This window comes from Gallus gallus, chromosome Z, assembly GCF_016699485.2.
Source record: "Gallus gallus isolate bGalGal1 chromosome Z, bGalGal1.mat.broiler.GRCg7b, whole genome shotgun sequence".
NCBI classification, from domain to species: domain Eukaryota; kingdom Metazoa; phylum Chordata; class Aves; order Galliformes; family Phasianidae; genus Gallus; species Gallus gallus.
Window position 1 is genome coordinate 8,672,526 of NC_052572.1, and position 13,296 is coordinate 8,685,821.

Consider the following 13,296-nt stretch of genomic DNA (forward strand, 5'->3'; position numbering starts at 1 on the left):
GCGTCCGTGTGTCCGTCCGTCCGCGCGTCCGCCCCGCGCCGCCACCGCGCGTCTCCCCGTCCCCCCCAAGGAGGCACCGCGGGACCTCCGTCCCCGTCCCCGTCCCCGCGCCGGGAGGGCATCGCGGCCGCACCGCCGCGCCAGGTTGAAGGCTGCGCCGCGCCGAGCCCGCTGCCTCTGCATCGCATTAGGCGTGCTGGAGCCGAGCTCGCGGGGGGGCTCTTTGTCAGCTGCAGCCTGTGGATTTCCCGGGCGGGAGAGCGGAGTTTTTCCTCCTTGCCCCAAAGGCGCAACCTGCCCTCTCCGCTGTGGCAGCGCTGATTTTTATCCTTTTTCCTTTCTTTCATTCTTTCATTCTTTCTTTCTTTCTTTCTCTCTTTCCTTCTTTCTTTCTTTTTTTTTTTTCGGGGGGAGAGTTGATTTTATAAGAATATCATCTGCTTGGCGTGCTGTGGATCTGCTGTCCCGGGCTCAGCAGCTCACCCTGAGCACGATGAGGGCCGCTTTCCAGAATTGCATAACACACACCGTTCCCTGTGTGCACGAACTCCCTGACATCCCCTGATCCCGGTGACTTCCCTTCTAAATCCAGACCGGGGCTCCAACCGCCGCATGAGCGACGCTGTGCTGCCTTAGCAGGGGATGGGACCTGGTCTGCACGTTTCGGATCTCCCAGGCTCCTCCAGCCGGTGTTTTTTAAGGCACTAAACTTTTTTTTTCTCTTGTGTAAAGATTGGCACTTCTCCCTCTCCCTCCAATAAACAGTTTTCCCCTTTCTTCCCCACCCTGTGCTCATAGACACGTGTCTGTAGCGCAGGTTGTGGAGAGAGGGTTGCCTGCCAAGCTGTTTCTTTCCTTTCTCAGGTCTCTTTGTGTGTTTATTTGTCAGTTAACCCAGGAGGTCCTTTCCTCAGGTTGCGTTTTGCTCCGGACCTTTCTGACTCCTGCTCAGATCTTGCAAATTTTGCTCTGGTGGCTGTTGTCTCTCCTTGCTCCCTCCCTGTCTTCGGCAGCCGAGCTCTGCTCTGATGGCTCTGGGCATGTGCAAGGGATGCTCATAGCCATGCATCTCGCTGGGACCAGGTGCAGGGATGGGGGTCGCTGGGGAGGGGGTACTGCCCAGGCATGGGTTGTGCCTCGGCAGTGAGAGCCTCACGCCTGCCGGACTTCTTTGCAACAACCCTTTTGGATAACTTCATCCAAGCCCGCTGTCAGAGCAGGCCAAGCCGTGAGCCGTGTGCTGTCTTTGGTCTGATTTACCCTGTGCGGAGCTGCTCCAGCTGAGCCCACTGAGCCCCCAGTGCAGAATGTGCCCCCGCCTCCCGTGCTGGGGAGGAAGGCGTCTTGATGCCGCCGAGCTGCAGAGCTCATGGTACACGTATGGGTACAGATAACAGTGGCGGGGCTCAGCTTTTAGAAACAGTTCTGCAAAACGGGGAGCTCTGAGGGTGCAGCCAGCCTTTTCCCCCTGCCAATCCCGCGTGGAGCCGTAGGAGCGCATCCTGCTTCTGCCGGGGAGCTTGGCTCTGTCGTTTATTATTGCAGCCGCTGCCATTACGCTTGACAGACGGGAGTTGCTGAGTAATGTGCTGTTTGTGTGTAAATATCTGAGCGCTCACCATCGCGCTCCCTGCCGTGGCTCTGCAGCGAGCTGCGTCAGCACCTCTCCCTGTGCAGACCCCGGTGAGCATCCTCTGTTCCTTCTGCTCCCCATGCCCTGCGCGGTGCTCCCAAAGTGCCGTTCTGCTGCCGTGGGTCATGGAGAGGCCATGCTGCTGCCTGGGTGTGAACTGGGGCAGGAAAGGGCTCTGTGTATGAGCGCATGTGTCTGTGTCTGTATGCACCTTGGGCACAGGGATGCTGTCCTAGAGTTTGCAGACATGTATTTTGCTATAAACTAACTCATGGACAACTAGGAAAGCAGCTCTGTTTCGCTGTGCTGGTTTGTTCCATGTTTTTTTCCCACCTAGCTACTCAGTCCCAAGTTCCCCTTAATTTCATCCCATTACCACTGAAGATGCTGAATTATTCCTTCCTGTATCATTTTCATCCCATTTGCAGATTAGCATCCGACTCCCCCTGTCAGTGCCTGCTCAGCCCGGCTAGACTGATCACAGCTCCTTTAATCTCCCCTTGTAAATCAATCCCTTCTGCCTCCCCATCATTTTTTGTCGCTCGTTTTTCTGAAATCCCTCCAATTTGTCCATTTTGTGCTGGTGACGTATGCCTGGCCCTAAACATGATGTATACCAGGCATGGCAGCATGAGGGAAGGACACCTCCTCCCCTCCCACCCGCTGGGGCTTGTGATGCTTTGTCAGCACTGAACTGAGTTACTTCCCCATTATTCTAAGCTATAGTCCCTGCTCGGTGTTGCAGAAGGAAGCAGCATACCCAGGTCAGTGCCCTGGGGAGAATTCCTCCAAATTTCAGTGGTGGGTTGGCAAGCTGGGTTTGTGTGCTGCTATTGCATGCTGGTGCTCCAGATGCTGTGCTGGGGGTGTCAGGAGACCACTGTGCCTCTTCCTGCAAAAGCTGATGGTTGGACAAGGTAAGGTGAGCAAAGTGAGTGAAGACAAACGGTGTTGGGCAGGAGGATGGGTGGGGAAACTGAGGTCCATGCGCAGGCTCAGTGCACGTTCCCTCCAAGGCAGGGGGACTTCACGTAGAGGCAGCACTTTGTACAGTGGTGCACTTCGAAGTTTCCTTATCCCAAGCCTGGAACTCCCAGCACTGTGCGTTCCCACTAGCTGGGAGGGCCGTGCCCTTCCAGGGACCATCTATTTTTAGGAGGAGCCGCGTTCTGGACAGTGGCCACTGCAGATGCTCTCTGCCTCCTCCTCTTGGCCCCTCTCCACGAGATCTGCTGGTGGGGAGGGTTTTGCTGAGACTCTACAAGAGCACAATGGAGGTGGCACCACGCAGGGCACAGGGACACCTGAGCGGATGTCACTGCCCAGGGGTCTCAGTGGGGCTGCACTGCCCTTCACCTGAGTGGGGAAATGGCATTGGCTGAGGTCTGGGGACCAGCAGGACGCGGCACATTTGGCCGCCTCTGGCTGCAGTGCAGGGTACGTCCGTGGAGTAGGAGGGCAGTCTGGGTGGGTGCACGAGAGGGGTCGCTGTGGTGGTCCTGGTCCTGGTCGGGTGCCGGTCCCTTCACCACGGTGACACTAGGGGGCACGAGATGTGCTGGAATCCCCTTTGGTGGGAATGGGAAGGAAGGATGCGATGCGAAAGCCACTCTGGACCATTCCACCTCCTTCATGATCCCTCTGCACGCTTTGCAGGAATCTGAGCATGAAACCCCCACAGGGGCCACGGGCTGACGTTGGTGGCATGTCCTCGGCCCCTTGCCCTTACTCTCTGTCCGTGGTCCCTTGTCCTGCTGAGGGGAGGACACGTCCATCCGGCTGCACACACTGCTGCTTGTGGCCATGGGAGCAGCGGGAGTGCAGGTGGGAGCGCTGAGCTGCTATCATCATGGGAGTGAGGAGGTGGTGGGCTCGGACAGAGGGTCTCCGGGGAATTAGGGAAATCCAGGAAACACCTAGCATGGTTTTAATTCCTCCCCAGAGGCTTTGTCCAGGCAGAATCAGGTTAGACTGGGAAGATGGGCCGCGCTTTGGTTTCATTTTCTGCTGGATGTTAAGTCCACGTGGGGTACCTCCTCGGGGCGGTGTTTTCCCAAAGCAGCAGAAACTTTAGAGAGTCAGATGTGATGAGCAGTCCTGATCGATCTGGAACACGTGTCTATTTATGTATTGGGTATGTGTCCGCTGATGCATCTGGGTCGTGTTTCAGAAAATGTGTTTTTTGAGGTGTGTTTATGCATTTCGGCATAAATTCAACTGTCATATTGCCTTTTGTCCTTAAAGTCTATTATTCCAGCTGTGAATGCGTGTGTGTGTACTAAAGCACCGTACACTGCAGCCTTTCTCTTGCTATAACAAACCTTGTGAAAAAGCAAATAAAGAGACATTGTTCTCATAGTGGGCTTGGAAGGATTCAATATTTATCTTCTATGAATTTTGATAGTTTTTGTTCAGCGTGTTTGCAGGTTGTGGGTTTTTCTTCCTTTTTTTAGCTTATCTGCTAAAAAATTTGCACAAGCAGAAAACCGAAAACATCCAGACACGCTGAGTTTATTCATTACTTAATGAGCACAGGAGTCAAGCTTCTGGTCTAAAATGATGCCTGCTAACAGCCTGGCGCATCCCTTTCTGCCTGGTCAGTTCTCAATGCCTTCTGGCTGCCAGACACTGGGAATCGGAGCACTGCTTCTCTCCCAAACCCCCAGGCAACAATTTTAGGACACCAAAGCAACGCAAACGCACCCATCCTCCTGGAGCAGTGCTGGGAGGGTGGGGTGGGAGCACGGAGGAGATGCTGTGCTGCTGTTTGCTCTTCTGTGCTCATTCTCCCACAGCCCAGCGCGTGGTTCTGTGGATTTTGGGCTGTGCTGGGTCTGCTTTTAAGTCAATTAGGGATGGTGTCTGAAGGCGGTGTTGTGGTTTGAGGAGGCGAGGTGATTTGTCTGAAGGTGTTACCTAATTGGAGGGTATAGTCAAGGCTCTAATTAGCCGTGACACCCTAAAGATGTCATCGATGCCCCCTGTCCCATCAGCCGTGCATTGCCCTCTGGGGCTGCTGCTGTTTTCCAGTGATGCCTGTACAGTCGCAGAGCGAAAGGAGGCTGCAGCAGATGGAAGAATTAATATGAGCACTCAGTGGGGGAAATCTCCCCTCCCTTTCCCCGTGGGGGGGTGGGATTGTGCTGCTCCCTGCTTGGGAAGGGTGGGTGAGGGAGGATGGCGAGGTTTGCAAGATAGGATGCTGTGATGGAGAGGTGATGGAGGGGTGATTGCATGGGACCAGTTGAGACCTGACCCAACCTGAGGGGCTGAGTGCATGGAAGAGAAGGGACGGGGGCACCTCCATGACTGCTGCTCCCTGCTTGGGTCACTTTGTGCTTCCAGAGCCAGGAAACAGCATGAATTGCTCCTTTGCAACCAGTGCTGAGCATCATCAGGAGCCAGGTGGAGCTGGGGGGCTGGATGGCAGATAGGGACAGGGAACAGTGTTGTCCTGCCCAGCATCACACAACAGCATCCTGTGGTGCTAGGGCTGAGCTCACCCCTGGAGCTGCCAACACCCAAATGCTGCCCAAGGGAGTTGCTCAGCCCCTGGGCAGATGTGCAGTCCTGGGAGGGCTCAGAGCTCCTTTGGAGGAAGGAGCTACTGCTGTTCCGCTTTGGATGGGAGAAGAAGGGAATTCTCAGGGCACAGCTCCTTCTTTTCTCAGTGCTGCAAGCAGCCCCACTCTGCAGAGGGGCTTTGGTGTTGCAGGCAGTGCCACTGTTCCCCTAATGCACATGCTCAGCCAGGCGCATCTCCATGCTGGTAATTACCAAGGGATGTGTCTGCTTTTAATTATGTGGGTGTTAAGGGAGTGAATGCATTTTGTTCACCGAGTTGCAGCCTGTTATTTTCCTATACCTCATGGTCTCCGGTGGCTTTCACGATCCCTGGAGCATGGTATAGGGTAACATGGTCATGGTGACCTGCCAGGACCCTGTTTGCCCACTCGTGAAATGTAGCAGCTACTTACATTACAGGTACCCTCTCTGCACCACAGTCGTTTCGTCCATGAGCTAAAAATAATGCTGGTGACAATGAGGACACATCATCTGCTGCCATCAGACCTGGATGCAGAGGCAGGCAGCCCGTCCCAGGCTCTGTAGATGTGTGATTTGCCCTCATTTGTGCATCACCTCCCTGGCCTCCCAACTGGTGGACGGAGGAATAAATACATTTAAAAGAAGGAGAGGACAAAATGCTGCCGCTGCTCTGAGGTTTGATCAAAAACGCTCTGTGCAGACCTTCGGACTCCTCACATAGCCAAGAGCTCCAGAAATAAGTTTTATGGCAAAGGTGCACCAGCACATAACTATTCATTTGGGAAGCGGATGGCTTTGCTCTGGATACACCTGGAGGAGGTGCATTTTGCAGGGTGTGCTGCAGGCTGTGTCAGCTGCAGGCTGCTTTATTTGCTCTCTTTTGGTCACTGTTTGTCCCAGCTTTGCTGCACAGCACAGCTTCCTCCCACTGTGCACCCAACACGTGTTGCACAGACACGTTCCCCTGCTCGCTGCGCTGTGCCAGCCCACCTATTTGCAGCTGAGGGAGCTGAACCTGCTCTTTCTTTTTTTTTCTTTTGTGATTCATAAAAAGTCTCTCTCTCTCTGGATGGAGTTGTCTGTGCTTTTATTGACTTGGTTCCGGGAACAGCAGTGACTTTTCCGTCTCCTGTGTGCATGATTTCTGCGAGGGCTCTGAAGCAGGGGCCAGCCCTCGACGCTGCTGTATCTCCAGTCCTAACGTTGTTAGTCTGACAGGCCCATTGGATATATAGGTGCATGTAGTTTTATCTTGTGCATGAAAGCAAGGTCTGTGGCAGGGCACAAAGCATCGCTGAAGGCGATGTAGGAGGGAGCCCATTGGCTTGGCAGCATTGTTGGCCATACCACAGTAGTGCTGTGCCAACTGGCAGAAGCCCCCGGCCCTTGTAATGGGATGTTTCTGCATGTCTCCTCTCTCAAGGCATTTTGGGGAGCTCCCCTCTTAACAGTTGCAGCTGGGCTCTGTGGAGTCAAGTGCTGCAGGACAGCCCACACATTTGCATGGGGATTCCCAGTGATGCCATCCATGTCTTCAAAACCCAGCAAGGTGCCATCGGCAGATAGACTATTTTCCACCTGTGCGCCCTGCATGCTGGGCTCCTGCTTCATGCACGTTGTACTCTCCATTCTGAGATACACTGACCGAACTGGTGGGGCTCATTTAGCTGGGATGAGGGCTGGGATGAGTCTCATAGATGCACTGCATCTCCACCCTACAGTTTTTTCACTGTATAGACACATTTGCTGCCTCTCATCTATCTTTGGGTCAGTCGCTTTGGGTCCATGTCTCCATTGCTCCTCCAGGAAATAAGGGTGAAGGGTTAATGTCTTTAGGACCCAAGATGCGGCCCTGACTTCAAGAGCACTCAGCATTTGTGCTTCCTAGTTTTGGCACATCTTTACCTGCAGCCAGGCCAGCAGTGCTGTTATTTTTCCAGGTGGATCTTTCCACCTCCCCAGGGCTGAGAAAGGGAGAAGGCAATGAAGCACCTCTGCCCAGGTCAGAGGTGTCACTGGCAAGGGAAGGGGCTCGCTGGTTTCAGCTTTCCCCCACATGGGATGGATCAGGATTGTCTGACCAGTGTTTGGGTCTAGGTTCTGGGACATGTGGTATATGTGCACAGTGATACCTGCGTCCGCATTTAGTTCTGTGGTATTTGCCACGGTACATTACCACGGTCAGCAGCGAACCTTGCCACAGCGTGGGGATGCAGGAAAGTATCATTGCCTGCACAGAGGGGAAACTGCAGGCTGGAATGGCTTTGGGATTTCCTGGAGGTCCCAGAGCAGAGATGGTGGCAGAAAATCAGACTTACTGAGTTACAGATGGATCCTGCCAGCTGTGGGATACACCAGAACACTCTTTCCCTAGACCAAAGCAGGGCGTCCGCCCCTCCGTGCAGTGCTGCGTGCTTATCTGTCTGCCCCTCTGGCAGCCGAACCCCTGAAATGACATTTGAAGGCTTTACATTTATTCTCTCCTGCCAGTTCCAGATCGGATTTGCTGAGTTGTCAGGCAGAAGATGCTTTTCTCCTAAGTGCTGGCCCCGCAGCAGCTCCCTCTGCTCCATTGCTCCTTGGAGCAGAGCAGCTGGGCTCCTTCTGCCTCCGCTGTCACCAGCAGAGATGTGTGGGGGCCGGAGCCACAGCTCTGCCAGTGGGTGCATGAAGAGAAACAGATTTCAGCTTCCATCTTCCCCTCTTGTTTGGGTCACGCTGGGATCAGCTGGCAGCGGGTGTTGAAAAGCAACAGACAGGGCTTGCCCTGGGAAAGAGTTGCTGGGGTGGAGAGGGCGAGGGTACTTGGTGCAATCCCATCCTCCTGGAGCTGGCTGATGCATCTGACCTAGGTGCGTGCAATGAGCTGGTGGGTTCTCAGCGCCCAGCCCCAGCAGGCGGGGTGCCTGCCTGCAGATAACCAGGACAAGTGACACTAACAAGCAGCTCGCCCGCCAGCTCTGTGAGAGGAAGGCAAGCACTTGTCCATGCGTGGCGAGTAAATTGTGCCTTTGTCCCTGGAGGCTGTCACTCTGACGCTTTGCCGTGTTCTGCTGGCAGAGAGCAGCACTGGGGGCTTGCCTTGGCAAGCAGAGCAGAGACACGTGTCCCAGCTGGAAGAGAGAAATGAGAAACCTCCCCGAGGAGGCATTTGCAAGTGGCAGTGTGATCGTGCATGCTGGTGGGGTCCTTGCACAAGAAGCGGACAGCAGTGTCCCTGGGCTGGAGCAGAGCTGGGAGCAGCCTGCTGTGTGCTGGTCCTTGAGCACTGCTCAGGACTTGTGCACTGTGGTCGCACAGCAGTAGCAGCAAGGCTGGCAGCTCAGCTGGTGCCGTGTAACTCAGCACAGCAGTGATGCTTTGACCCCAGCATACGGGTAGGATGCCCCGCAGCTGCTGCACAAACAGAGCCCACGCTCAAGGGCAGAGCCAGCACGTGTGGGTGCAGAAGGGGCTGTGACACAGGCAAATTCAGCGTTGGCTGCAACGAGCAGCACACCCGAGGTTGCTGCTGTCACCCAGGCTGGGAGATGGAGGAATTTAATTATCCTTCTAACTTCTTCCAGAAGGGGCTTGGATGCCATAGCAGCAGACAGCTTTCTAAAACTGAGAGTTGGGGGGGGGAGGAAGACAAAGCACCCTCCTTTGCTGAGTTCTGGTCATTCACCCTTCTAGTCATCCCAGCCCAGACAGCATGAATGGGCTTTGGAGGCACGGTGGGCAAAGGGCACAGCCATGTCAGTGACACCTCCTCCCCTCTGCAGGATGTGATCTGCTGGAGGTAGAGCTCTGTAGGGCTCTGCTTCACAGCCCTGCTGCATGCTGTCTCCCCTCAATCGCTGCCGTGGACATTAATTTTTCCCAGATTTCTGCTTCCCTTTGAATATCTCTGCTGTGGATCATTTTCCTTGCATGTGTTAGCTGGTATTTTCCCAAAGCTGAGTCCTGAGCTATTTCCTGCCTGTCTTTCTGTGATTTCTCATGCTCCCTCTTCTGTTGTGCCTACACCCACCTCGGTACTTGCCATTGTCACTGGGTATGGAGGAGATCTCTTGCTCTTCTCATTCAAAAAGCCTGCAGGAGGAGAGGAACTGCTCATTACAAAATGGCAAAGCCTACTCGGCTCCTGCTTACGCCTCCCCAGCTGGAGCACAGTGGCTCAAGTCCTGTGGTAGCCACAGTGGGAGGACAAATCCAGAGTTTTGGGATGGAGAGAGCTTTGGGGGGTGGGAGAAGAGGGTGCTGCAGGGCAGGCTGCTGGGGGTCTGCAGGGCTGCGGGCTGGATGGGTGGCTCGAGGATGCAGTGAGAAGGGACAAGCAGGGAGCTGTTCCCCTGAGGGTCTGCGGGAGCAGGAGGCAGTGAGAGGATGTAGGGGCTGTGGGGTTTCCTCTCTGCAGTGCTGTGGGTTTTGTGCTTGGGAGCACCTCTGTGAACCCCTTTCTTCCCTCCTTGCCTCGTATGCTCCACTGAAGTACCAGGACAGTGCTGCTTTTCCCAAAGCCTGCTGAGGATCCCCACCTCACGCTGCACGCTCAGGAGCCAGACAGCAGCTTAAAGACTAAATATATCTGCTGCTGCAGCTCTTGGCTCCTATAAAAATAAATCTTACCGAGGTAACTTTGTGCCGTGCAGTTCTCAGAGCTTGCTTTGCTGTGGTTTCCACTGAGATAGCATTTGGCTAACGCAGCCAAACATGAGCAGAACAAGCCTGGAGCTGTATAGAAAGTGATAAGATAAGGCAGGGCTATGATTTGCCTGTCTGATCCTGAAGCTTTGTGCATTATTTAGTGCGTGTAGTGAGAGGTCAGTAGCCTCCTGATAATTTTCATTAGATTAGTCAGGCAGGGTAATCACCTGCTCAGAAAAACCAACTTGACACTGTCTGTTCAATAGTTGGGGTTTAACTGAAAATAAATAGCCTTGTAATTATAAGGACACTGCAAGGTCAAAAGGCTCAAAGATTCTCTTTCTTTTCTCCCTCTGATATGTTTACAGAGATCTTGCTATTCTTTGTGAGTTTCTTTCTTTCTTTTTTTTTTTCCTCCCTTAAATTCAAATCAAAAGCTTCAGAGCTCTTAAAGGAAATTCAACACTTCCACGGCAGTGGACGTGAGTGGTGTTGCAATAGCCAAACGATGCCTCTGACCCCATGCTAATGAGCGGGGCACTCATTAGTGCACTGGAGTGTGTGCTGCCCGCCCAAGCAGGGCAGGGATGCACTTCCCTCCTCATCTGTGCTAATTCTGGGATGGATCCAGCCTACAAAACCTGGCTGCAGGTTGCTCCCTGCTCATCATAGAATCTTAGAATCACAAGGTTGGAAAAGACCTACAAGATCATCTGGTCCATCTGTCCTACTGTTGTGTAGCAGAGTGCATCCCTCTTCGGGTGAGGTCAGCCCAGCCCAAGTGTTGTCCTGTTGAAGTTGTGCATCAGCTCCTGGGGTTGACTCTGCTGCTGTAGTTGGATGCTGTTCCCTCTCAGAGAGACCAGGGAGGAAGAGTGGAAGTGATGCTCAGCCTGCTCAGCTTTAATCAGTACCAATGGGCTCTGCAAAGGGGTTCGTTTGTTGTAGCAAATGGGATATTTGCTATTAAGCTGGGATAGGTGTGCATGCACTGCTGAAATCTTTGCCCTTTTCCAGCTTCAGGTGGTTGTGCTTGCTATTTATCTTCCTCAATTGCATGTGAAAACTAATGTCTGGAGGGACCTTTGTAATCTTGTCCTTCTGCAGGACTGATGCTTTCTGCATGAGGGCTGGATAAGATGCTGGTGCTCAGGGTTTGTTCAGAGCTGCTGGTGCCAGAAGTGATGGAGAGGTTGTTGTGTTCCAGCACTGCACTGTGACCTGGGCACCTTGCTCTGCCCAGCAGTTGGGTGAAGCAAGCAGTGATGCTTTCTGTCCTGAGCTCAGCTGTGAGCCAGGAGAGCTGCTGCCTGCTTCAAACCTGGGCATCTACATGTCACAAAAGGCAGTGTTTGCGTGCTGATGTCATCACAAAGCTGTGTGCATCCTTGCTTTGGTGAGCTTCCAGCGCGGCCAGATGAGTTCGCACGTTCAGCCCCTGCGGGTCCTGGATTTGGTTTTATTTCCTCCATCCCGATGGACCATAAGTGGGGATCCTCACCACGTTGCTGGCGGGGCTGGTGCTCGGCCCATCTTCGCAGGAGTCTGTTGCTCTCGTTCTCTGTCATAGGCTTTGACGGATGCCTCGGGGAGAAGGAGGGCAGGGCAGGGACCGATGTGCCAAATGACGGATGGTGCGGTCTGGTGAGTGACGCCGCGCGGCCGCGTGCGGGTGCTGCCTCCACGGGAGGAGAGGGGCTGCCTTGACAGCTTGTTTTGAAAGCGGAATGACTTCAGGGCTGGATTCTTTTTTTGTCTTCCCTTCCAGCTTCATTCCCTCCCCCCCCCCCCTTTCTTTTTGCCTGACAGAAAAAGCATAACTTGTCTTTGTTTAATTGGTGCTTTGTGCCTGTCTCCTGCCAGAACTTAACGGAGAGGGGGCTGGCTGGATCAAAGCGGCTCGAAGTTGGGAAGCTGTTATACATCCAGCCTGCCTGTTAAAAGCAAAACCCCACTTTTATTTCTCTCCCCCCCCCCCCTTTTCCCAGCTGCAAGCCAGTTCCTGGCACACGGTGAAAGCGGTGCATTGGCTGCTGCTGTGAGCCCCCCCTGGAGCAGCCTGGTGGCATGGGGATGAGCACTGATGTGCTGCTTGGAGCATCGAATCGACGTGTGCTTGTGAGGCTTCAGTCTGTTTCATGATCTTACAAATAAGACCTGCTGGCGTCAGAAACACAAAGCAAATGCGTCGTGGATCGAGCAAGGAAGCAGTGTTGTGTGGGCAGACCTGGATGTGCTGTCTGCAGGGCAGAGCGGGGTTAGAGCAGAGCTCCAGCTCCCCACGTATCCCTGATCTCGGTCTAATCACTGTTGAACATCAGTGATGTGAGGCCAGGTAACTTCTTGCAGAAAAGGCTGTATGCAGGAGAGAGTTCATGCCCTTGTGTTGTACTCAGCCTCTGTCTCTGGCAGAGAACAGCATGGGATTGCCCATGCTATGAGACCCACTGCAGCCTTTGCAGAGCGGTCTTGCCCTGCTTTTCGTAAAGCAAAAGCAGCAAAGGGAAATGCTGCAGTGTGTGACTGGGGCCCGGCTGCGTGCTCACTCCTGCAAGGGGCTGAGTACTTCCCAGTGCTGCTTGCTGCAGCCTTGCCTGGACTCAGGGATGAGCTCAGGGTCCTTTCAAGGTTCCTTCCAGCTGGACCTGTCCCTGTGCAAGGGGCACAGTCAATTGCTTTGATTTTTTTGTATTGTCAAATTTTCTTCTGCCATTTGCAGGGGCAGCCAGCAACTCATAGCTTGTTCTGGTTGCAGGGCATGTCCTGACCTTGCTGGATGGTGCTTCTTGCTGTCTGCATTACACGGGCATAGGTAGTTTTTGTCTACAGCCCAGACACATATGGTGGTTGCAGGTGTCTTTGGTACAGCAAAAACAAGGTGCCTGCTTGTTTACGAGGCATCTGTGCAAACCTGCTGGAAGGCTATAGGTCTGCAGGAGTCCCCGGGCTCGCTTTTAGCAAGATGGGAGCAAAGCATGAGGCAACTTGCCTGTGAACATCGGGTTCCCCATGGCACCTTAATGAACTTTGCTGCAGACAGCGAAGGACCTGCTGCAGTGAGCGGGTGGCGATTGGAATGGAGATGGGGGTCAGTAAAGGCATTTGGAGAGAGAACTGAGAGCGCAGCTTATGCTGGGCTGAACTAAAAGTTACAGCCAGGTGTCCATGAGAAGATGTCAGTGATACTTCCGCAACCTGAGGGCCCTCACTTCACCACCAAAAGGCTGTGGATGGAGTCTCAGTAGTGTTTGGTGAGTGCCCCTCTGCAGAGAGGAGGGCTGGAGCTCCTGTCTGGAGTGGTGCAAATCCAGTTTCACACTGTGTGTGCTCATCCCTTAGTATCCTGTCCCGCTCAGATGGAGACAGGTAAGGAGAGCAAACCACATCTGTCAGAGACCAGAGCCCTGATGGAATATGAGCACTGGGAGAGGGAGATATGGTATTTATACTGTGGTCAGGGCAGGATGCCCAAAGGAAGAGGTATTTCA

General features: G+C 53.8%; 1 protein-coding gene across 9 annotated transcripts in view; it reads left to right on the top strand.

Moving 5' to 3' along the window:
- The window catches only part of CNTFR (ciliary neurotrophic factor receptor), a 171,092-nt gene that overhangs the window by 330 nt on the left and 157,466 nt on the right, over window positions 1–13,296 (top strand). Inside the window, exons 1-2 of one of the 9 annotated variants that reach the window (XM_040655425.2) lie at window positions 29–11,295; window positions 11,379–11,452. The exons of 6 other annotated variants lie outside the window; for them this stretch is intronic. In XM_040655425.2, the coding sequence (XP_040511359.1) occupies window positions 11,226–11,295; window positions 11,379–11,452 (144 nt within the window). In that variant the 5' untranslated portion in view covers window positions 29–11,225. Of the gene's footprint in view, window positions 1–28; window positions 11,453–13,296 lie in introns of those variants that run through there. 2 more of the 9 variants (XM_015277243.4, XM_046905248.1) reach the window with 2 other exon arrangements.